This window comes from Musa acuminata, chromosome BXJ1-6, assembly GCF_036884655.1.
Source record: "Musa acuminata AAA Group cultivar baxijiao chromosome BXJ1-6, Cavendish_Baxijiao_AAA, whole genome shotgun sequence".
Lineage (NCBI taxonomy): Eukaryota > Viridiplantae > Streptophyta > Magnoliopsida > Zingiberales > Musaceae > Musa > Musa acuminata.
In genome coordinates this window covers 33,861,055-33,888,074 of record NC_088332.1, presented here as the reverse complement: position 1 = coordinate 33,888,074, position 27,020 = coordinate 33,861,055, and the positions used below count along the sequence as shown (strand labels likewise).

At 37.8% G+C, this 27,020-nt stretch overlaps 1 protein-coding gene across 2 annotated transcripts; it reads left to right on the top strand.

Annotated features, from left to right (window-relative positions):
• The first annotated feature begins 12,078 nt into the window (after positions 1 to 12,078).
• LOC103988768 (uncharacterized) lies at positions 12,079 to 25,975 on the top strand. Of its 2 annotated transcripts, XM_065188181.1 has the most exons (5): positions 12,079 to 12,470; positions 14,236 to 14,818; positions 14,968 to 15,333; positions 16,918 to 17,163; positions 25,064 to 25,975. In XM_065188181.1, the coding sequence occupies exons 2-5, from the start codon at positions 14,705 to 14,707 to the stop codon at positions 25,196 to 25,198; spliced, it is 861 nt and encodes a 286-aa protein (XP_065044253.1). In that variant the 5' UTR covers positions 12,079 to 12,470; positions 14,236 to 14,704; the 3' UTR covers positions 25,199 to 25,975. The 2 variants fall into 2 exon arrangements, with proteins under 2 accessions (XP_065044253.1, XP_065044254.1); XM_065188182.1 differs by lacking the exon at positions 14,236 to 14,818.
• Positions 25,976 to 27,020: the final 1,045 nt, after the last annotated feature.

The following is a 27,020-nucleotide window of genomic DNA, read 5'->3' as shown; positions in this document are numbered from 1 at the left end:
TGAATTAGTATAACAGTAAAATCACATCGGTTTAAAAATCTTTCGTACGATAAAACTCATTTCGTAAAGATGCTTAAATTGAAAGCGTACGAAAGAGTATAGCAAGTGATAAGAAGGCAATTTGTAGCTGAAGTAAATTGCTCAAAAGAAATGTAAATCAGATTTTTATAGTGGTTCGATCATCGTGACCTACATCCACTCCACCGATTCCTCTTCCGTCAAGGCCACCGGCAACCACTATCGGTCTTCCTTCAATGGGCGAAGACCAACTACCCTTTTACACCCCTCTTCTCCTTTTTATAGGTTTAGGAGACAACATTTACAAGCATACACTCCTCCCTAAACATAATTCTAAACTTATAACTTAGAGGAGGGGATTTCTCAAATGATTACTATAGTGTTTTCTCACTTTTAAACTCTCTGTGCTTGTGTATGTTAACTAGGGATGAGAGAGGTATTTATAGGCCTCAAGTTGATTCAAACTTGGAGCCTAAAAATGTCTCATCCTGGGTTTCCCAGGTCCTAGCAGTACCACTGCCTGTGCTGGGCAGTACCACTGCTCGGTCTAATGGTACCACCACTTGGGAGACTATGTCTGGGCGGTACCACCACCCAGACTGGCGGTACTACCGCTTGACACTAACATTGGGTGGTACCACCGCCTAGTCTAACGGTACCATCACCTAACACAGTTTCAGAGACTATGCCACGATGATGCCACCTATTGGGTCACTGTTTGGGCCTTTCACTTGGCCCAACATAGTCCATACATGGGCCCAACTGACCCCTAATTGGGTTGGCTCAATTTCATTCCTAATTATGTGCTAACTATGAAATATAAGGTATACACTAAGCAAATCCGATCCGGTTAGTCTAGGTTTCTTCTAGCGAGCTTCCAACGATGAACTTCTGATGATCTCTCGGTAATGTTCCAGCGGAGTCCTGGCAAGCTCCTGGACTTCACGATGATCTTCTTGGCAAGTTCCGATGAGCTTCTTCGGCAAGCTCCTAGACTTCTCGGTCAATTCTGGCAGAACTTCTGACGAACATCCGGACTTCCGAAGTGGACGCTGATGACCTCGACGGAGGAGGAATCGAAAGTGGATATAGGTCTCTACGACCGAACCACTATAAATTCTGGTTTGCATTTCTATTATTGTCATTTATTTACTTTGCAATTGCTTCACTTCCTCCTTACATGGCTTTTACTACCCTTATGAACAAACACGCTTTCAAGTTATCTTCCGAGATTAGTTTTTCATCGTATGAAGTTTATAAAATTGATATTTTTATCTGCTGCACTAATTCACCCCCCGCCCCCCTAGTGCTGACTCGATCCTAACAACCTCCTTATATACCAAAATTCAATAGTGTATCCAAAAGGATGAATTATATACTGTTAGACATGTTGCGGTCTATAATGAACTCGTCGACCTACCCATCTCATTCTAGGGATATGCCCTAGAGACCGCAGCTTAATTTCTAAACAGAGTTTCAACTAAGTCGGTAGTATCTATACCATATGAGATATGGAAAGGGAAGAAACCTGATCTTAAGGTTATTAAGATTTGGGGTTGCCCTGCCCACGTTAAAAAACACAACCCCGATAAGTTGAAATCCAGGACGGAGTGGTGCACGTTCGTGGGATACCCCAAAGAAACTTGTGGGTATTATTTCTATTATACTAAGGACCAAAAGATCTTTGTAGCTAAGAGTGCAGTGTTCCTTGAGAAGGAACACATTCTTGGTGGAGACAATGGGAGCGTGAAAGAGTTGAGCGAGGTTGGAGAACCTAGCTTAAGCACTACTCCACAGCCCGAGTCTGTTCAAGTACCTAGCACATAAATTTCGACTTTACGTAGGTTCGACAGAGTATCCCATCCTCCTGAGAGATATATGAGATATATTTGTAACATCCCCCATTTTTAAAAAATTTAGTAAAAGGTTTGTTTGTAAAAATAAGGATTATTTAATAATTATTTTATATTAAATGATATTATATTAAAGGTTTATGGCTAGGGACCTAAGAGTAAATATTAGAAGTTTGATATAATTTATGAAAGATTCAGATTTAAGTTAGAAAAAAAAAAATATATATATATATAGTGGACATGTGTCACTAACTAACATAAGGTTGGTGCCACTTATGTTCACTCTAAAGATGACACCTAGCCCCTTTCATGCATGCATGACACATTGCAACTTTTGCATTAGCCAAAACCCAAATAATTAGATGAAAGGTTAAAGAAAACAAACCTAAAGAGTTGCGGCCAACGTGAGTTTGAGAAGAGAAGAGAAGAAGAAGAAGAAGAAGAAGAAGAAGAAGAAGAAGAAGGAGAAGAAGAAGAAGAGCTTGAGGTTTTTCATCAATTTTCTCACATTTGGGATTCAAATAATTTTAAGGCAAGTGTTCTAACCCCATCCCACAGTAACCTTAATCTCTGTTTTCATTTTTATTCTGTAAAATTTGAAAGATTTCAACTGGGAACCAGACCTTCTTTCGTTTTGATATAAAGTTATGAATCTGTAATTTTTCGGTAATCTGACCTCTATGCAATTTTTCGGTCATAACATTTTGTAATAAACTCTGATTTAGACAAAACCTATTCCATTTGAAAGTAGACAAGAAAATCTTTATTTTGATATAAAGATCGAATGATTTGGAGTTTAAATGCCTACTAAGACTTCTGTTTAAATTAACCCTACAGATTCTGCAAAACAGGGACCGAAATTTCTGACCTCTTGTTGTTTAACTACTTATAACTTTCTGTTGTGAACTCAGATTCATACAAAGTATGTTTTATTCGAAGCTAGACTCAAAATTCTTTCTGTATATACCTGATTTAAAATTTTTGGAGTACAATTGCTAACTGAAACATCTGCTTTCATCGACCCTATGGATTCAGTAAAACAGAGCTAATATTTTCAGACCTTTCGCTGCGAAATTATCTGAAACTCCCGGTTGTAAATTCCAAATCTTGTAAAACTTGATTTGCATAAAACTAGATTGACAAAGCTTTCTAATGACACCTATTTTGTATAAATTGGAGCATCATTGGTTATCCAAATAGTTCATACAATGTTCCTATCAAATTATGCCAGAATCGAGCTTTGGTCGATTTCGGCTTTCCTTGTTACTTTCCTTTGGAAATCGATTTTGGCAAAAACTCTTACTTCAGTTAAGCTTTACATTATTATCTTAAATTCTTGTATACTTTAGTCCTTTATTTATTTGTATATCTGCAGCTATCATCTAAAGTTCATGTTTGCATCGTAATTCGGCACATGCATCCCATTGTTCCGCATTTGCTTTTGAAATGTGCCTCTTCCGGTTTCATTTCGTTGGCCATTGTATTCACCTAACTTTCTTATTTCAATTGAGCTATATGTGATTTCTTGAAATCCTTGTATGCTCTTGCTTTTGCTTCCATTCAAATCTGAATATACTTGTGAAAGATTATTGCTTACTTCGGATTGACTCGTAAAGGCACATGTACGCTTTGTTGTTCCGCGTGTGCTTCCGATATATGCTGCTTATTGTTAAAACTGCCCTCTTGTACTTTGGTGTGTGGGATTGTCTGGACCCTTGCCAGAAATGGTAAAGGATATGCGCTTGTTGCCCACTATGTGGGATCCCGCTATGTGGGATATGCGCTTGTTGCCCGCTATGTGGGTATGTGCTTAGAGCCTGCGATGCTTTGCCGGCCCCCTTTGACTTCACCTAGACGTGGGTGGATGGAGCTCCCAGACGTGGGAGACTTTTGTCAGGTGGTCATTCAGAAATGGATGAATCACATTCTGACTGAGATCCCACTACACCTTCTGTATGTTTGATATGATATCCAGAGCTTTGGTTATGTGTTTCTGTACATGCTTTGGATAAGATTGATATGTTTGCATCGTCATGTAACATTTGAGCTTCTATTCATGTTTTGTTCTTTGATATATTTATGAAATGTTATAAGTCTTTGTTATACCTTGAAAACTACCATATGTCCTCGATATGCTCCTTATGCTAATGATATGCTCCAATTACCTTTCCTCGATTGTATGAATAAAACGTGCTTCGAACGATATGATATTGAAATTCTACATTCAAACAAAACATGCTACTGTTTCATCCTGTATCTCTGCTTTGTATTTTGATACCTCATTTGTTTGAAAACTGTCCTCTTTGCTATGGATATGTTAGTCATTTGCTGAGCTTTATATGCTCACCCCGTTGCTATATAAATTTTTCAGGATAGCTTATCGCTCACTAAAATGTGTAAATTGGGTTGAGGCAGTTGAAGACTAGAAGATTTTGGGGCAAATATTTTGTACTTGATAGGTTGATGTTGTATAAGTTCTTTTTGGGTGTAATGAAATATCAATGACAAATCTAGATTGATGTATCTTGTAAATATTTGATAAGTACCTCTTACGTCAGGATTTTGGAAAGGTTAAGTCTATACTGTGTACTGATATAAACATGTAGTATATGTTGGTTTTGTGATTGCATTAATTGCCGCGCTTATGGATTTATGATATAGTTATGGTTTAGTTAAGTTGCTTTTGGATTTTAAAAATCATCTAGTGACATGATGTATGATTATAAACTGCACAGGTTTTATGAATTGTGGATTGTAGAGGTGAATGACTTGAATGTTTTTCTTAGTGACCTCAAATGTGTGATTGGATCCTGGATTGTTTGTTGAATTAAATATTATTAATCTTGAATTAGGTTCACACCTCCTAAATGAGAATTAAATTCGGTAGGGGCGCTACAATATTAGAGGAGAGGATGTTGAGGATATTGATCCTCAAACTTATAAGGAGGCTATTACCAATATAGACTCTGGAAAGTGGAAAAAAGTCATGAATTCTGAAATGGATTACATGTACTCCAACAAGGTTTGGAACCTAATTGATATACCCAAGGGTATTATACCCATCGGTTGCAAGTGGATCTTTAAGAAGAATATCAGAGTAGATGGAAAGGTAGGGATCTATAAAGCAATACTGGTGGCTAAGGGGTATTGTCAAAGGCAATGTGTTGACTATGACGAAACATTCTCACTCGTAGCCTTGTTAAAATTCATCCAAATTTTATTGGCTATTGCAGCACACTATGATTATGAGATCTGACAAATGGAGGTGAAAACTATGCTCCTCAATAGCAACCTCAAGGATGAGGTGTATATGATACAACCTAAGGGATTCGTATTCAAGGACTGCCCAAATAGGGTATGTAGGTTGCTTAGGTCCATTTATGGACTAAAACAAGCTTCCAAAAGTTACCACATAAGATTTGATAAGGCGATCAGATCTTATAACTTTGTTAAAAACGAAGATGAGCATTATGTGTACAGGAAGGTAAGTGGGAGCACTATCATCTTTTTGGTGTTATATGTGGATAACATCCTAATCATTGGAAATGACAAAGGAATGCTATCCATAGTAAAAGCTTGGTTATCTAAATACTTTTCCATGAAGGACTTATGGGAAGCATCCTATATCTTAGGGATACAGATCTACAGAGATAGATCCAAGAGGATGCTTGGCTTGTCCTAGTCCAGGTACATACACATCATTATCAAAAGGTTTGATATGAAAATTTTTAATAGAGATCTCATACCAATGAGATATGGGATATCACTTTCTAGGAGTATATCCCCAAAGACTTCTGAAGAAAGGGCAAACATGGATAGGATACCCTATGCCTCAGTAATAAGGTCTATCATGTATGTCATGCTATGTACCAGGCCTGATATAGTGCATGCTCCGAGTGTCACGAGCAGGTATCAAATGGATCCAGGCTTGGAGCACTGGAAAGCAATAAAGTGTATCCTTAGTACTTAAGAAGGATTACAGATTTTTTATTAGTGTATGGAGGTAGTAGCCTTAGGGTTGAAGGCTATACGGACTCGGGTTTCCAATCCGATATTGATGATAATAAGTCTAATTCGAGGTATATGTTCACCTTAAATGGAGGAGCAGTATGTTGGAAGAGTTATAAGCAAGATACTACTGTTAACTCGACCATATAGGTAGAGTACATTGCTATAGTAGATGCATCAAAAGAGTCTAGATGAAGAAGTTTATCATAGATCTGAGAGTCATGCCAAGTAACGAGGAGTTGATTCTCTTATATTGTGACAATAATGGGGCGATTGCTCAAGCGAAGGAACCTTAGTGTCATCAGAAATCTAAGCACATTCTAAGTAGGTTCTACCTAATCAGAGAGATCATGACCTAAGGAGATGTAGTAGTGGAAAGAGTTTCATCCGAAGATAACATCGTAAATCCACTAACAAAGTCATTATCTCAAATTATCTTTGAGCATCACAGGGGTTTGATGGGGTTCAGACACATAGGTGATTGGCTTTAGATCAAGTTGGAGATTGCTAGTCATAGGTGCTCTGCAAGCTAATCACGTGAATGATGGCATATGTGACTTGACACACAGTCATTTTACTTATTATTATTATTATTTGGTATTTTATCACTTTATATTGCTTGTTGCATATTGTGGTGTCCATGGATCTTTGTAATGGGAATTGGATCATGATGAATCACAATAATGAGTTCGATTCGCGTTTAAACACAGATCTTAAATAATCCTAGTCATAGGTTACTCGAGAGGGATATCAAGATAACTGGACATACTGGTATATTATATACCTGTACATATGATAGAGGTGGCTGGTCTCATAGCTACTCATGTGGGGACACTAGGGATACAATGCAGGTGTTCATTGGAGAATGAGTTTACTAATTGATCTACTCATGGAATGCTGGATAGTTAATGATACCTCATTGTCAAATAGTGATTCCATTATCCCAGTAGTGTACCTAGTCCTTAGACGTGAGATACCAATGATGTTCTGTATGAGTACTCTACTCTTTGATACCGGACTTATAGGTTTAGAAGTTCTAGATCTAGCACAGTCGGTCATCAGGAATGACAATCAACCTTACAAAGGTTATTAAGTATTGATAGAGGATCATCCGCTCTCAATGTCATGAGAGGAGTATTCTATATGTTCTTGCTCAGACAAATCCCTAGCTAGGGTCATTTGGATTGAGAGAGAAAGAGTTCTCTAAGAGAATCTGATTAGAGCGAGACTCGAGTAGAAACCGTATGGGTTTGACAACACCATACCCAGTATACGGTCTCTAGGATATTAGATAGATGATGGACTATAGGTATATAGTAATTGAGGACAAACATATCTAATGGATTGGATTCCCTTGTATCGTCTAGGGATTACGATATAGTGGCATAGTACGTCTGCAATCGATGAATCGAATGAATTATTATGGAGATAATAATTCACTGAACCAGAAGGAGTTCTAACAGGTATGACTCATAATCAGCTCGATATTGAGCCTAGAGGGTCACACATATATGGTAGGCATTGCGATGAGTAAATGTTTGGATATAAGATATCCGTCGGAGCCCCTATCTTATTGGATAACCAATAAGCCTCTGAATTATTGGATCATATGGATGAGATCCAATAAGAGCAAATAAGAGATTATTGGATAGAGATCCACTAATCTAAGAGGCTTGGGTAGTTGGATGGAGATCCAATACTCAATAGGGTATAATCCATTAGGGTTAAGTTGATAGGGGCCTCTATAAATACGAGGAAACCAAAGGCTCATAAGATAAAACTTTACTTGGTTGCCATCTCTTATTCTCCTCTCCCCTTCTCCTCCTCAGATAATAGGCCTGGAGATTTGAGGAGCATCGTCGTAGCCTTGTTGTGTGGATCACCGCTGGAGAGGAGGGCGCTTGATTTCCTTCATCTTCTCCTATAGATCTGTAGAGATTCAGGGATATACGATATCCCTAGGTAAAACACAATCTTTCATATACCTAGTCTCTATGGGTCTTTAGTTCTCTTCTATTTATAGAGGTCCCCAATTAACCCTAATGGATCCTACCTTATTGAGTATTGAATCTCCATCCAATTATGCAAGCCTCTTAGATTAGTGGGTCTTTACCTAATAATCTCTTATTAGCTCTTATTGATCTCATCCATGGGATCCAATAATTCAGGAGCTTATTGGATATCCAACAAGATAGGGACTCCAACAGATATCTCATATTCAAACCTCTACTCGTCGCAATACCTACCATATTTGTATGACCCTCTAGACCCAATGTCGAGTTCCTCATGAGTCATACATGTCAGAACTCCTTTTGGCTCAATGAATTATGATCTCCATAATAATTCACTCGATTAATCGACTATAGATGTACTAGGCCACTACGTCGTAGTCCTCAAACGATATAGGAGAATCCAATCCTTTGGACCTATTTGTCCTTAATTACCATATACATATAGTCCCTCATTCATCTAATATCCCATAGATCATATATTGTATATGGTGCTGTCAGACCCATACGATTTCTCTTCGAGTCTCGCTCTAATCATATTCTCACGAAGAACTCTTTCTCTCTCAATCTGAATGACCTTAGCCAATTATTTATTTGAGCAATAACACACAGGATATTCCTCTCATAAAACCGAGAGCGAATGATCCTCTATCGACACTTAATAGTCCTCGTAAGATTGGTTGCCACTCCCAATAACCGACTATACTAGATTTGAAACTTTCAAACCTATAAGTCTGGTATTAAAGAGTGGAGTACTCATGTAGGACATCCTTGGTGTCTCAAGTGTAAGGATCTGATATACTACTAGGACTATGGAATCATTGTTTGACAATAAGACATCATCAACCATCTAGTATTACGTGAGCGGATCAATTGGTGAACTCATTCTCCAATGTGCACTTGCATTGTATCCTTAGTGTCCCCACACGAGTAGCTATGAGACCAGCTATCTCCATCATATAGATGGGTATACAGCATACCAGGTTGTCCGATTATCTCGATATCCCTTTCAAGTAACCTATGACCAGGATTATTTAGAGTTTGTGTTTAAAGGTGAATCGGTCTCATTATTATGATCTCATCATGATCCGATTCCCATTGCACAGATCCATGGACATAGGTTACTCCATGCCCTGTGATCATCCATCTCATCCTTATCGATCCTATCGGCACCTCGATGTATCTCCATACACAGTGATAATCCATCTTGACCTTGTGGGTCTCGTTAGCATCTCCATGCTCTCATCATGTAATTACAATATAATTATAGGCATATAGGCCCAATAACAATATTCATAAAAATGAGAAAGAGAATGAGGCTCACAAGCCCCAATAACAATAATAATCATACATATATATCATCATACGATCTATGATCATCCATCTACCTCATGCATCACATACACACATCATATATGACTCCTAGATAATAATAATTAATTAAATTATTTTAATTAATTATATATAGACTTTTGGGGAACCCTATACTAGAGTGCCCCACGTAGCCAGGAAACCTTGGCTGCTAGGTTTACCCCTATGGCCAAGAGTTCCTGGCCACAAGACTGCCTTGTGTGGCTAATGTTTGGTCTCCCTTATAGTTAGGATTCTTTGGCTGCAAGGATATACATGGGTGGCTAGGAATCCTGGACACTAACTTGCCCCATGTGATTAGGAATCCCTGGATGTAGGATCACCTAGGCAACTAAGAAACCCTAGTCGCCAGGGTTCCCCATGCGGCTAGTACTCCTTGGCCACATGGGGTGCTTAGCCATGGCTGAGAACTTGCTACTCTCAGCCAAGCAGCCTTTGGCCAGGCCGAGAGCAGCATGTTGAGCTCTCAGCTAAGGTTGCAAGCAACCTTCAGCCAAACCGTAAGGCAGCAACAATTGCTGCCCTTTTTCTTATATTTTACGATAATAATTTTGGTAACAAAACATCAATCTAAAGCACTTTTTAACAATGAGAAGAAGTGTTGTCCATAATTGAAAACTACAAAAAAAATCACAGTAACCACACAAAAAAATATACATGATTTATCATAACACACGTAGTTTAAAGCCAATCATTGCATGATGAACCTGACTCTAATGCCACTATTAGGAAACCTAGGGCAGCATCACATGCGTGATGGAAAAGTAGAAAATAAAACAGGTTCCTAAAGATTCAATATTGGATCATCATGCGAAGATTAGTGTGCAAAATTGTAAAATCAAATAATTGAATAATACGTGTAAGATGATTTACCTAAGGAAAATCGTATATCTTCAAAAATATAGATCCAGATGTATGGATGAAGGAGGTTAGATATCCTCCTCTCTAGCAGTGATCCACACTATAGATGGTGCGACGATGCTCCTCCTTTCGCACCACATTCTCTCCTCTCCTTTGCGCACCATAAGACTGCACTAGGATCAAGAATGGGTTAGCCCTTCTTGTTGTCCACACGCCCCAAATAGGGCTGTCAGCCGAGGAGGAGAGGGAGAGAGAATAGGAGGTGGCAACTAAAAGGAGTCTAGCATATGCTATTTTGATTCTCTCATATTTATATAGGTCTCTATCAACTTAACTCTAATGGATCTTGCTCTATTGGGTACTAGATCTCTATCCAACTACTAAGTCTCTTAGATTAATGGATCTCTATCCAATAATCACTATTTACTTTTATTGGGTCTCACTTAAAAGATTTAATAATATATGGGTTTATTAGATATCCAATAAGATAAAAACTCGACGAATATCTCATATCCAAATCTCCACTCGTCGCAACACCTACCATATGTGTGACCCTCTAGGCCTAATATCGAGCTGGTGTGAGTTATACCTATCATAATTCCTTTTGACTCAATGAATTATTATCTCTATAATAATTCACTCGACTCATCGACTATGGACATATTAGGCCACTACGTCATAGTTCACAAATAATATAAGGAGATCTAATCCATTGGACATATTTGCCCTCAATTATCATGTATCTATAGTCTCTCATCTATCTAGTATCCCAAAGACCGTATATCGGGTATCGCTCTAATCGGATTCTCTTGGAGAACTCTTTTTTCTCTCAATCTGAATGACCCCACCAGGGATTTGCTTGAGCGAGAAAACATGGGATCTTCCTCTCATGACACTGAGAGCAGATAATCCTCTATTGACACTCAATTGCTCTTATAAGATTGGCTACCACTTTTGATGATCGATTGTACTATATTTGGAACTTCCAAACCTATAAGTTTGGTATCAAAGAGTGGAGTACTCATATAGGGCATCCTTTGTGTCTCAAGTCTAAAGACTAGACACACAATTAGGATTACATAATCGCTATCCGATAATGAGGTATCATTAACGATCTAGTATTCCATGAGTGAATCAATTAGTGAACTCATTATCTAATGAACACTTGTACTGTACCCATAGTGTCCCTACACGAGTGACTATGAGACCAATCGTCTCCATCACATGGACGAGTATACAGTACACTAATCTGTCCAACTATCTCGATGCCTCTCTCGAGTAACCTATGATCAGGAATATATTGGTCTGTTTTTATAGGCGAATTATTCTCGTTATCATGATTCAATTCTCATTACATAAATATAAGAATATCACAATATAGCAAGCAAGCAATATAAAGTGAGATAATACCAATAATAATAATAAACAAAAAGATTGTGTAACGTGTCGTACGTGTCATCACTTATGTGATTAGCTTGCAGGACATCTATGACTAGTAGTAGAATCAAGTATATCTACACGTGATTATTTAATTTATTTAAATATTAAAGTTTAAGTTATATATAAAATAATCTAATAATTCAAATTTTTTATATAATTTAATATTAACAAAAGCATGATCGAAAATAAATCACAATTATAAACTTTGCATAAGGCTACTTCTGAAAGCTCGAAAATGATATATGATATTATTCTTATCTAATTTATATTAATTTTATTAAAACTATAGTAAATATATATTTATTTCTAACTTAAAAATCTTATCTTAATTTTTTTAAAGATATTTTTGAAGAATTTTATACTTATTTTAAACGTGTCACTCGATGCACCTCGATACATACCGTTTTAATATGTTGATCTGGATCGAGATTGCGAACCTTGCTTTGATCCATGATAACTAAAATTACCCGGGGTTCATCTTACACTCAATAAGCTACGTATACATACTACCTCCCTTCTCTCCGGTGCCTTCGAATCTCCTCTTCCGTTCTCCTCTCTCTTCACCAAAGCAATGAAGGGAGAGATTTCTTTCAAGCTGGTCTCTTTCCCTCTGCTCTTCCTTCTCCTAATCGCCTCCGCATCTGTTCTTCGAAAGTGGGGCAATGAGCCCTCTTGAAAGGCCCCCTTCCGCCCGATAGACTTGCTTCCCCTCCTCCCGCGGAGAGCAGCATGGCCCCTTTTACGATCGCTCCGCAGTGCTGAAGACCTCCTCCCCACCTTCGTTGGCCCAGCCTCATCCCCCGTGAGCGATCTCAACTGGAAAGGCGCATGCTTTTACAAGAACACCGCATGGATGGAGTTTCACAACAAGAGCCAGTCCCGATTCGGCGGCGGCATCCTCCATATCAAGGTCTAGAGAGCGAAGCCCTCGCTCTCCAAAACCCTACTTTTTGGGATTTTTTTCCCTTGCTCGTTGGATTCTAAGCAGAGTTTACGTAAGTTCGGGATTAGGTTCTAGGTAGTCTATAGTAAATTTCATCCGTTGTACGAGTAAACTAGATCATTAAATCGAGTTAGTGTTTCTTAAGAAGAGCTATTTCGAGTTCGCATTGCAGAATTCCACAACGTAAGTTGGGTAGCAAAGAAACCAGTTATTAATTGGACAAATATTCTTATTTTGGTGGGTGTTTTAAGGCTGTTTTGGTGGAAATTATGTTCTTGGAGTTATCAGTATGTCATTCTTGAAATGTACTGCGAATTTCCCTGATTTTTATTGACTAAAGCTAGTGAATTCGGGTGAAAGACTACAACAGTAGAAGCTCAGTTTTTGATACAGCAATCATCGGTATCCAATTTGGTGAAAAGAATAATTTTGGGTAGGGAGGCCATTGTTGCTTGAAAATTGAAAAGGAAATCTCTTGATCTTTCATTTGGATGTTTTGGTGTGAGTAAATTTCTATTATTATGTGGAATTTCTCTTTGCAGTGTTCTCCCAGCGACATTGAAAAAAAGGCTATTTTTCTGGTTCTGGTTTAGGTTTCTTGGATGGTCTATTAGGCAAAATTACTTAGGTTTGTATTGCCGTGCTTATTCGAAAGTGGGTTCGTTGGGCTTGCGTAGGAATTTTCTAAGTATTTTATAAAAGATATCACTACTTTGGGATACTAGGTGTTCTTTTAAGGACCTCAGAAGCGGGATACCCTATGGATCTTCCTTTTGGCTTATAGAATGTTTATTTTTTGGATGTTTAGGGTGTTTAGTTGAGATTATGATTTTTTGGTGTTAGGTGGGATTAATCTTGTTGCTTTTAATGTTTAGACTCCACTCGTCCAGAACCTGCGAAAGTCAATTGGGACAAAGGTGTATATTAGTAACCTTTCTAGAGTCTCTCCATTTGACCTGTAGGAATGCTTCTTGCATTGTAACCTTGGATGTTATGCTGAAAGTTTGATTGTTTGGTTTATGTAGAGATGGAGATTCTTGTTAACAATTTTGTACATGATATTTTCATTTGACTTACATAAATCTTTCCTGTGGGATACATTTGGCTTTATGTTGTAAGTTGTGTCATTTGGTTTTGCTGCACAGATGTGTCTTCTTTCTCTTTTTGGTGGTGTGAAATTAACAAACTTATGTAGTTTAATGCTTGAATTGCAGTGAGCTTTGAACAATCGGTAACATACTTTACTTTCCAGAATGAGGCTTTGGAAAATGCCCGATATGAGTATTGAATGCATTTCTTCTTTTACGGTGTGCCATAGAACAAAATCTTTCACTCAGGACCTCATTTGAAGTCTTAACTTTAGGCAGCTTTTATTGGGTTTTTCTTTGTTGCTACTTAATTTGGATTTACTGTTACATTAACTACAGAAATAGATAGGATGGCTCTCCACAAAGGTTGTTACTCCTGCTTCATCATCAGGACATGACTAAAGTTGACACCTTTTTAGGACTTCTAGCAAGATGCAACCTATTCTGTTCTTTTTGATACTTTAATAAATGTTAGTCTTATATGGAGATTGTATGTGTATCTCATTTCTAAATTTGCTTCAAGTTTATTTGTGTAGTCAAACTGGCAAATTGATGATCGATTTATATCAAGTGTTCATCATTGGAGTCTTATTTAGGAGGTTCACTATAATTCAGTAAACCGTTCTTATTGTAAACTTTTGTAGAGCAACATAGCTGGATGTTTATCATTGGTCGATTGGGATAAAAATGAGATCATGGCTGAGAGAGGAAATTATAGTAGCACCGACAGTTGAAATGCTTTGGAAAACTAAATCTACAGATTTAATCATGGTCGGCCTCATCAGTCATGGGCAAGTAGCTGCAATGTTTGTCATCGCAGGATTTCTCAAACTGAAGAAGAGCAAGAGTTGGTATCTGGGCATACGGAATGGTGCACCATTTTAAAATCAGACTTCTCCTCCAGTAACATAGGCCACCAGCACAATCATTGACATGGACATATGTTGTATATCAAAGGAATCCTCTACCCTGTCCACTGATCCTCCTCTTGGATATCCTAAAAGGAATTTTTTGAGGAAGGATCTAGGTGTCATTGCTTTTTTATCTGGGAGTATTTTACTCAGTTCTCTTTTCTTTTTTATCCAGGCCAGCAATGCCCATAGGTAGACATGCATGGATCTTTACATCTTTGTAACTCCATATCGTGTGACTTGGGATTACTACTTTTTGTCTAGTGAACATACCCTTGATTTTCCTCAGTGGGAGAGAGAAGATGAATATGAATATGTAAGTTGTTTACTTATCTTTTACATTAGACATATATGTGCACACAAATGCATGTATATGTGACACAACACACACACATATGCATATTATAAAAGACAATATTCTCTTATTCTACTTAAGTTTGTTTTTGTTATTGTTTCTGAAATCAGGTGAAACATAATGGAATGTCAATTTTCCTTTTGGAATCCGGGATGATTGGAACTCTTCAGGCTCTATGGGATGTTTTTCCCTTGTTTACAAATGATGGATGGGTTGAAAGTTCAAATCTTGCTTTCCTCAAAAAGCACATGGGGGCTACATTTGAGGGGCGTCCGCAACCATGGATTTCAAGTATCAATGTTAATGATATTCACTCAGGAGACTTCCTGGTTATATCAAAAATTCGTGGGCGTTGGGGTGGCTTTGGAACTTTAGAAAAGTTGGTCACTGGTACTTATGCTGATCATTCTGTAGTTTGCCTTAAAGATTCAGAAGGCAAACTTTATATTGGAGAATCAGGTCCTGGAAATGGGAAGGTTAGATCGATTTGTTGCTTTATTATTGCAAAATTGTTCCATGCTTTATCTGTTTGAATGTTTCAAATATATATATATATATATATATATATATATGTTACAAAAAGATTATAAGTAAGGAATCTTACTTTTAGTTAGATATCTTTACAAGACAAATTTCCCATTGTCTTTTTGAACTTTTAGTTAATTGTACCTGAGTAAACTGAGCCATATCATGGAGTGCATAGATGGGACGCACCAAGTTTGACCATGATCTCCATGTCAATCATTCTCTATTTTAATGAAATGGTATAGGCATGTGTTTAGTTTGATAACATCATGATTTTCTTAATATGTTCTGGAAACTTATTATGTGAAAGTGCAACTACCCTATTTGTTCTATGCTGTCTTGTTTGAGAAAAATTCTGTGATAGTGGAACTGTTAGAAGGACATTTTACTGTGCATAAATGCATTCAGAGCCACCATCATGACCTTCCTGATAAATAATAAAAAGTTTACCATTTAAGCCTACTTTTTTTAAAATACATTGTTTGAGTTATGCTTTTTAGAACAACAATGAAAAGAGTTCACTTTCTTTAAGATGATTTCAGCATTTGTTAGTTAAATTATGAGAAAGAATACCTATACCTTTATGGTTATTTGGTCTGGACAATCTAAAACCTCAAATCATGTGGACAAGTAAGGAAGAGTTGGATGCTTCATGGAAATATTTGGATGTATTTAACAAGTATCCTGCGGATATTGGGCTGGTACCCATTATGAATGTACAACAAGCAATTCCAAGACCTTTCCTTCATAAATTCGCTCTGAGAAAATTGATAGCTAATTGAGACTTTGTACAATTAAGATTAACATAGGGAGAATTATTAGAATGAAACTAATTATTTCTTTTGATATGTAATGTGATAGTTCATCAACAACACCAATATGCAAAGTTCTGTCTTGTACTTGATATAGAGGTACATGGCTTATGGTTTATCTTAAGTGACTTACCTTGCATCAACCGCTTGGTAGCACTCAGCCAGTGACAAACCAATATTGTTTTAGATGTCTATGCATGCCGGAATTACTCTATATATTTTCATATCTATACATGTGTCTAGTGCTTGTTCTATTTCTAGACTAAATATTCAGTTGGATTTTCACATTGGCTAATCATTAACTAAGATGACAAGCTGGATACAAACCCCTTGTTGATTTCTTGATATCAGCAAATCTAATTAAAGCAAAATGAAAAAATAGAATTCAGTTGAGAAGATAATTTAGTGGCTGTCATAAAAAGTCATAAGAGTATATTCTAATAATCCCTTTCATTAAGACCACAGAAGGGACAGAAAATTTGTTGAGCCATTTAGATTGAAATTCTTACAGTTTCAAGATTTTATCATTACTTTTGGCATATTTATTGACTTAAAAAATCTGACGTGACATTTATGGGTTCTGTGCAATGCATCAGTCGTAGAATAGTAGTTTTTGTGCAATACCTATCGATCATTGTACTTAATTACTTTGACGGATCCAGCTGTAGGAAGAAAAAGATGATGACATACCTATCAATCGTTGTACTTAATTACTTTTTACAGGGAAATGACATAATAGTTATTCCACCATGGGATGAATGGTGGGAATCTGAACTCAAGAAAGATGAATCAAATCCTCATATTGCATTGCTTCCTCTCCATCCAGATATGCGAGCTAAATTCAATAATACTGCAGCATGGGAGTATGCAAAATGCATGTTGCATAAGCCTTATGTTTATCATAAAATGATCTTCAGTTGGATAGATATTGTAAGTGGGAATTATCTGCCACCACTGGATGCACATGTGGTATGATATTGCTAATTCCATCTTTTGAAGCCTTATGTTCTAAATTTTTTATTTGCTTATGTGCTTACTTTTATCGATTATAACACTGTTAGGATGTTCAAATAATTATCGTGTCTTGTACTCATTGTCACACGATACATTTGTCATTGGAAACTCATCTGTAGATGCCAAGATTAGCAAGTTTTTTGAAGCTTGTCATAGTTCTTTAAATTCTGTAAGAGGTTGCAGTCAACTGATCTTTAAGTGCAGTTACTGAATGGAAATATTCTTGAGTCTTTGATTGTAACTGGATTTAGTCATCATTATTTTTATAATTCAAATTTACTTGCAATCAAATCTCAATGGTCGGAAAAGATACATGTAGCTGGCCGCAAATAGTTGAGACAGTTTATTGTTTTTTATATTCAAGAAATTGTTTGATTTATAGGATAGTGCCATCTTCCATTGGCTTATTGGTTACCTGTGGAATATGGGATGTTTTGTTCTCTGTAGCAGAGTTAATCATTCTCCTTTGTTTTAGACTTCCTCAGTTATACAGATTGTTGGATGGTTGTGATAATCACATAAAATTTAAATTCTATCTTTAACGCTTGCGATCATCATTCCTTATAATCTTTTAGGCAAGTCTGCCTCTAACTTTAAAATGCTTCAAATTCAGTATCACCAATCCAAACATCATATAGATCAATTTATGAACCAAATAGAGATGCAGTCTTGTCAGCCACCATTTGTTGTCAATGGAAGGGATGAACATTGGTTTGTTGGAGATCTGTGATCAGCATTTGCTAATTGGGTACTTCAAATTGACGGATCCAGGATTCAGCCAAAATAAATTGAACATATGAGTGAAAAGAAAAAGATTACCCCTTTGAGATGCTTTTCCAATCTTGGTGCTATTAGATTTCCTAACTTATTTTGTGTCTTGATTTATGAAAATAATTGTTTATTTGATTTTTAACTATTTCTATTTGCTTTTGTATGATGACAATAATTAGATATACTTTGTATCATGTTCTGAAATATTTATTTATGTTAGTCGAAGTATATATGTATTTTCTTTAAAATGTTTTATCAGAAAGTCACCTACAGTGGAGACAAAAACAAGTTTTCTGATGTTCTTCTGTAGGGCTGTTTTTTTACAATCTAAATAAATTATGTCTGTATGAAGGTGGTCCTTGTAAAGAGTTTGCTAAATGTTGATTTGATGCTATAGGTGGCTTCTGCGATGACGTGTGGACTAGGCTCCAGCCAGCCTATGCTGCTAATTTGTGGAATGAAGCTCTGAACAAATGACTTGGAACCAGTGATTTCAATAGACGCTCGGGCGCTCGTGATACCGGGGAGGGTAAAAATGCAGAATGGATTTCGAAAGAACACCGATAGAATAGTTGTTCTGATAGAAAATGTCACAGAAGGCAAGGAACGAACTCTTGAAGAAACTTCGGTAAAACGAAAAATAGCTCACCACCAAGTTTAAAATCAAAAGGGATACAGAAGATCACCACCCTAATGATAATAAACAAGGATATAGAACTAAAAGCGAAAGACTCACCACTCGAGGACGCATCCAAGAGATACAGAGTTTAAAAGAGCACTCCAAGAGAGCTTCTGCCAATATCCTCAGTTTCTAAAGTCTTTTCTAAGTCCTAAACCCCAAAATAAATACTAGTACATGAAACAACCCTTCATGCATAGAGAATTTCGAAATTAAGTGCTTTATAGCTGCCAACCAACTCCATTAATGTATTCCTTAGCTATGAAGAAAAGCACCATGATACAACTTTATAGCTGCTAACCAACTCTAGTAATATATTCCTTTGTGCAGGGAATATGCTGATGAGTTGCCTTATCTGAGTAAGCTGAGTTGAAGATTATGTGGCAATATTATTGGCTGAAAAAAATATCATATTATCAGCATGGTCCATATGAACAGATTGTAGCAAATTAGACACTCCCGTATCAATCTCCCCTGGTTGAAAAAGACTTGTCCCCAAGTCCTTGTTTGTTTTGTCATCATGATTATAAAAAGGACTTAAATCAGCCACATTAAATGTTAGGGATACTTCGTAATCTTTAGGTAGCTCAATCTCATAAGCATTTTTGTCAATTCTCTTAAGCACCTTGAATGGACCATCAGTCTTTGGTTTCATTTTTCCAAATTTTTCCGACAGAAACCTCTCCTTCCTTACATGAATCTAGACCAAATCACCTGCATTAAACTCCACATGTTTTCTGTGTTTGTTAGCAGCTTGCATATACCTCTCATTTTGTTTCTCAATTGTTGCTTTCACACCCTCATGCAGCTTCTTTATCTGCTTAGCTCTTTCATCAGCATCTCCACTAAATTGCTTTGTTATAGAATGAGGGATTAAGTCCAAAGAACCAGCAGAATTAACACCATAAACTACCTCAAAAGGACTCTTATCAATATTATGATGCATAGAATGATTGTAGGCAAACTCAATTAGTGGAAGAATGACATCTCACTACTTAATATTCTTGCCAACATAGCTTCTAAGCAAATTTCCCAAGCTTCTGTTTGTTACCTCAGTTTGCCCATCGGTTTGTGGATGATGCGAGCTACTGAAATTCAAAGAAGTACCCAGCTTCCTCCAAAGAGTTCTCAAAAAATGACTAACAAATTTTGAATCTCGATCAGACACCATAGTTCTTGGCATACCATACAATTTAACAATCTCCTTAAAATATAAATCAGCAATATAAGATGCATCATTCGGTTTATTGCATGGAACAAAGTGAGACATTTTTGAAAATCTGTCAACAACAACCATGATAGAATCCTTGTTCCTTTAAGTTCGTGGTAGTCCCAAAACGAAATTAAGACTCACATCCTCCCATGGAGCATTTGGCATTGGCAATGGAGTGTACAAACCAGAATTTTGACTTTTTGTTTCTGCCAAATGATACAATCGACATTGCTTCACATGTCTATCCACATCTCTGAACATTTTAGGCCAGTAGAAATTTGATTTAACAAGAGCTAGAGTCTTGTCCCTACCGAAATGTCCTCCCAAAACATCACCATGAGCTTCAGCTAGAATTACTCGTCTCAAAGAACAAGATGGAACACACAAAGCATTAGCTCAAAAAAGAAAACCATCAAAGATAAAAAATTGTTAAAAGGAACCTGATTTACAATTCTGCCATATCGAGCCGAAATCCATATCATTCTCATATAGATCTTTGAATGTTTCAAATCTAACCACTTTGACTTCCATTGCTGATAATAAAGAATGCTTTCTGCTCAATGCGTCAGCAACTATATTTTGAACACCATATTTGTGCTTGATTGTAAAGTTGTAAGATTGTAAAAACTCCACCCAAGCTGCATGCCTCTTGTTTAGCTTAAGCTGGTGATTAATGAACTTTAATGCCTCATGATCAGAATTTAGAACAAATGGCTTGGCAAGAAGATATTGACTCCAATGAGACAAAGCTCGATAAATCGCATAAAACTTCTTATCATAAGTAGAGTATTTCTTTCTCGTATCATTCAGCTTTTCACTAAAAAATGCAATGGGCTTTCTGTCTTGGCTCAAAACAGCACCAATTCCCACATTAGATACATCACATTCAACTTCAAATACATTATCAAAATTTGGTAGTACTAATATAGGAGCTTTGGTCACCTTTCTTTTCAAAAGCTCAAAAGCATCATTAACTTCACTAGTCCATTTGAATTTATCACATTTCAGACATTCGATGATTGGAGCGACAATAGAGTTGAAACCCTTGATAAATCTTATGTAAAACGAAGTTAAGCCATGGAAACTCCTCACATCATGCAATGAAGCAGGTGTTGGCCAACTGAGAATAGCCTCTACCTTACTTTGATCCATCATGATTCCATCTTTTGAAACAACATACCCCAGAAACACCACACTAGAAGTAAAGAAATCACACTTCTTTAGATTAGCATAAAGTTTTTTATGCCTCAAAATAAGAAAGATCTCTTTCAAATGATTCATATGCTCCTCTTCGCTCTTGCTGTACACCAATATATCGTCAAAATAAACTACAACAAATATTCCAATGCATGGCTTAAGTATGTGATTCATAAATCTCATGAAGGTGCTAGGAGCATTAGATAGCCCAAATGGCATAACCAATCATTCATATAAGCCTTCTCTAGTTTTAAATGTTGTTTTCCACTCATCTCCGGGCCTCATTCTTATTTGGTGATAGTCACTCCTCAAATTAATTTTTGAGAAAATATAAGCATCACACAATTGATCAAGTAAATCATCTAACCTTGGAATAGGAAAGCGATAGTCCACTGTGATTTTGTTGATGGTGCGACTGTCCACGCACATTCTCCAAGAACCATCCTTCTTTGGCACCAACAAGGCTGGAACCGCACAATGACTCATGCTCTCCCGAATTAACCCTTTTTTCACCAATTTATCAATTTGCCTTTGAAGTTCTTCATGCTCCTTGGGACTCATTCTATATGCTGCCTTATTAGGTAGAACAGCCCCCGGAATAAGATCAATGTGATGCTGGATATCTCTTAAGGGTGGTGTCTCTTAAGGCCATGTGGAATCTCTTCTGGTATAACATCTTCAAACTCTTCCAGGATTTGTTTCATGATTGCTGGTGTCTCCTTGTGTTGTTCATTTTCCTCTACTACTACTAGAGCTATAACATGACCTCCCTTATCTAATTTATCTTTGCATTCACCATAGGGCATAAAAGCGCTAACTTTCTTCTTTGGTGCACTGATTTCGGGTGGTTGTAATGGAGCTAAAATAATATTTTTTTCATTCACCTTAAAAGAATAAGTATGTTTGTAGCCGTTATACAACACCCTTCTATCATAATGCCAAGGTCTTCCCAATAGCAAATGGCAAGCATTCATAGGAGCAACATCACACCATACTTCATCTTTATAATACTTGCCAATAGAAAATGAAACTAAACATCTTTTAGTTACATTGATGTCATTTCCTTTTTGCAGCCACGATAACTGGTATGGATGTGGATGAGGGATGGTATCCAACTTTAGCTTCTGCACCATCTCCAAAGATACCACATTCTCAAAGCTGCCGCTGTTGATGATCACCAAGCACACTTTACCAAGAGATTTGCATTTAGTGTGAAACACATTTTTTCTCACCAAACTTTCATCGTCGGCCACATATGACACTTGTAAACTACGTTGCAATACAATAGACAAACCATGATCAGTATAAGTAATCTCTTCCTCATCATCATCGTATTTTGGTTCGTCCTCAGCTTTATCTTCTCCTCTATCACTATGATCTTCAACCAAAGTTACAATTCTCCTATTTGGATAATCTGAAGCAATATGCCCAAAACCATGACATTTGAAGCATTTTCGACCACTTGGGGTAGAAGAATTAGGTGTTTTTTTGTTGCCAGCAGATTCTTCACCCTTTTCTTACACCTTCGATATCACCTTGCTTTGGACAGTAGGCTTGGAACTTCCTCCTTTTGTATATCCTTCTTTTGAGCCGTACCGAAAACTCTTTTCAAACTTCTGTTGCTTTTCAACTTTTAATGTCAGCTTGCTCACATCATTTAAAGACCAATATGGCTGTAGCTTAACAACTTTAGCAATCTCATACTTCAGACTTCCTAAGTATCTTGCAATTGTTTGCTCTTCCGGTTCCACAAGCTCTCCTTTTAACATCAAATTATCGAATTCTGCAGTGTACTCCTCCACACTAAGATCTTTTTGCTTGAAATCATGTATTTTGATAAAGATCTCTTGCCTATAATTATGAGGTAAATATTTTCTCTTCAGTTCCCTTTTCATTTTCTCTCATGTAACGATCTTATTCTTCCCCTCACGTTCTCTTTATTTCTTCAGATTTTCCCACAAAAAAGATGCATTCCGCCTGAGTTTGAGTGCCACAAGTTTGACCTTCTTTTGTTCTGGTGGTTCATGAAAATCGAAAATTCTTTCTACTGTATTAAGCCAATCGAGAAAGTCATCATTTATTTTACCTTCAAATTATGGAATATCTAATCTGGGGTTATATTTATTCTGCCACTCGTCTTGGACTCCATTTCTTCTTCGACATCTTCTCGACTCCCTTGGAATAGGAGGTGTATCATCATCAGAAGTAAACTCTCGAGCGTCATTTTCATGCTGGTTGTGTCTACTTTGAAGTTCGTCGATTATTTCATTTTTTTCTTGTAGGCTACGCAGCAATTTTCGTAGCTGCAGCCTCAACGACTCAGCATCATCTTCATGGTCGCTACCTTCACCAACTACATATTTTCCATTCCGCCTTGCTATGATCTCTAGCCTTTAGCTCTGATACCAAACTGATACCGGGGAGGGTAAAAATACAGAATGGATTTCGAAAGAACACCGATAGAACAGTTGTTCTGATAGAAAATGTCACAGAAGGCAAGGAACGAACTCTTGAAAAAACTTCGGTAAAACGAAAAATAGCTCACCACCAAGTTTAAAATCAAAAGGGATACAGAAAATCACCACCCTAATGCTAATAAACAAGGATACATAACTGAAAGCAAAAGACTCACCACTCAAGGACGCATCCAAGAGATACAGAGTTCAAAAGAGCACTCCAAGAGAGCTTCTGCCAATATCCTCAGTTTCTAAAGTCCTTTTCTAAGCCTTAAACCCCAAAATAAATACTAGTGCATGAAACAACCCTTCATGCATAGGGAATTTCAAAATTAAGTGCTTTACAGTTGCCAACCAACTTCATTAATGTATTCCTTAGCCATGAAGAAAAGCACCATGATACAGCTTTACAGCTGCCAACCAACTCCAGTAATATATTCCTTTGTGCAGGGAATATGCTGATGAGCTGTCTTATCTGAGTAGGTTGAGTCGAAGATTATGTGGCAATATTATTAGTTGAAAAAAATATCATATTATCAGCATGGTCCATATGAACAGATTGTAGCAAATTAGACACTCCCGTGTCAGCTCGCCTAGGCGCTCGGGCGAGGCGAGGCGAGGCGAGGCCTGAGTGCCTCGCTTCACTTCCAGGCGGCGCGCTTCAAAGAGGCGCCGCCTGGGCGCTCACCCGAGCCCAGGCGCCGGGCGCTTTGAGCGAGCGCCTGGGTTAAACCAGGCGACCGAACTAGCGTTTTAGGTCTGGTTTGGTCTCCGGTGCTTTAGTTGGTTCAATCGAACCAACAAAAGCATCAATATCAGCTGTCGCTGCCCAACCCTAACCCTGCTCGCGTTCACGCTACCGCTGCTGCTGCTCGCTGTCGCTGCCGCTGTCGCCGCTCCCACTCCCGCTCCCGCTGTCGCCTCTCGCCGTTGTCGCTGTCACCGCTCCCGCTGCCGCTGCTGCTGTCGCCGCTAGCCACTCCCGTTGTCGCTGATGTTGCTACTGTCGCCGCTCGTCGCTTTCGCTGCCGCCGCTCACTTTTACTGCTGTCGCTGCACCCTCGGTCTTCCCTTACACTCCTCTTCCTTCTCCTCTTTCGAAAGTATACTGTTAACAGTATACTGTATACTAGGAACAGTAATGTATTTGTATTTATTAGATTAATGATATATTATTTTGATTTTAATACTATTAAATAATTATATTTATTAATTATATTATATATTTTAATATTTTAGCATCTCGCTTCGCTCGGGCTTAGCACCTAGCGCCTCGGACGTTTTTGGATCTTGGCGCCTAGCGCTTTTTAAATCACTGCTTGGAACCCAGGTTTATGTTGTGCATTCTCTCCAAATCTTGCATGCATGAATGCAGCTTTTTATGTTTGACAGATATATCTAGTGAGCTATGATTTTTTTTCCCTCTTAATCACCATTTCTCGTATTTGACCTGTTATATCTATTAGTTCAGTCCTGCAGAATGTAACCTGGACTTGAAGTTTACTTTCAAGAATGCACTAATTAAAATCTCTGTTGCAGGGTCTTGAGCTGCCTGACATTATTGTTGAAGCAGAAAAGAGAGGAACATCTTTTGACAAGTTGTTGACAATTCCTGATCTAGATGATTGGGTCTACACTGATGGAAAATCAACCTCGTGTTGCCTTCATTCTTGAAATATATAAGGCGGCAGAGCTGTTCCATCCAATTGCCAGCTCCATACAAGTCACCAGTTTACCGTAAGTCTTTTGACTCAAAATTTTAAAGCAACAGTTTGTTGTGTATTTGTCATCATCAAGACTTCCTCCATCGATCGGCACAACATTTTTGTCTTTTCTTGTTGTGTTAACAAACTGCACCTAATTTATGCTTCTAAGACTTAGATAACTGTTAGTGATACATCTGAATTGTCATTCTGTGCATTCGAGTTGGATGTAATTCTTGATGCTAAGGAGATGAAAGATGCATACACCCTCAACTTCTTCGAGAGCAACATAAGCCGCCTGCCGGAATGGTGCAACAAAGATGATGTTTGTGAAACTCCCTTTCTGTCAAATTAAGGGCAGGTACCGCATGGAATTACCAGGTTACAACTCCATGCAGCCATTCCCACACATCATGAATGAGAAATGCCCAACCCTTCCACCAAACTATGTCAGGACCAAGTATTGCTGAATTGTGATGCTTATCCCTTTTTTCCCATTCTTTCTTCATAATGTATAGTGTGTGCGTGTGTGTGTGGGATTAGATAGCAGATTAATTAGGTTAGATAAAGGCTCCTCTTGATGGGAACTGCTGTTTAGGGTTTAGATAAGAGGAAGCCATAACCAATATGAATGTGCTGGTAAAATTTATGATGCTCGACTGAGGACTTGGACTAAGATCATGTAGCTGTGTTTTGGCAGAAGCTACTTATTCCGTCTTGGCCGTTGTTTTAGATCTGCTAGTTAATAAGCTTCACGAGAAATAAAATGAAATGTATAGATCTATTAAGAAATATAAAATAACTGATCAATAACAAGGTCAGTTATTTTTTCTTTCTGATCTTGTATGCCTATTTATCAGATAAGAAAGTTGACCTTATCATAATCCATGTATGAGGGGTTTACCTGCTTTGCTCAATGTATTCTATGTATTGATGATGCATGTTAGCAGCACGAACTAACCGTGTCTTGAAACGATGGCCTCATCCTGCGAATCGGAGTCCTTTGCATCCTAACTTAAATCGTGGTGTCGGGCATTTTAAGGTGTTGGGAAAACTCATGGGACCTTTGAAGGTGTTTGGGAAAATTCATGGGATCGTAGTCTATTTCAAACTTCCACTATCAATAATAATGATAATATGTTTATAATAGGTTTTCTCTAGAATAACTAGAGGAGTCAAGAATAACATATCTTCATCATATACGATGGATCTCTTCGTAACAAAATTTTAGGCTTCACACGGTGGGTATAATCAATACCGTTAGGATTGTAGAGCTAAGAATTTTTCGTATAAAATTTGGATCAAAACAACGTGCACGCTTGCTGTGTTCTCACGCTGCACCCCTCACAACCTTATCTCTCTCTCATTTTAATTTCTTTGATTTGAGTTCAAACGGTCCAATTTGTCCAAGCCCACGTATGGGCTGGACCCAACGAAAGGTTCTGCACAGAGACGACGTGCCGTGTGTGAGCTCAATGCATGGGAGAACAGTTGGAGATCCCCTGTATCTTTCGAAACAGGGAATTCATTTCCGCAGGCATTATCGCATTAAAAAGAGAATGACGACTGCTACTCCTGTCCTACCTGCACAGGGGAGCCTCATCGACACGCACGAGGATTGCATGAATCGGCACTCGCCGACTTAGAGAGAGAGAGAGAGATTCCTGACGACGCCGGATGTCCTACAGGCGCTGCAAGAAGATACGCGCCGACTTGTATTGCTGATGGTCGAGATGAATTAGTACCGAATTGCACGGCTCGGTGAAACACACGTCTCCTTGTTACTACTTGGA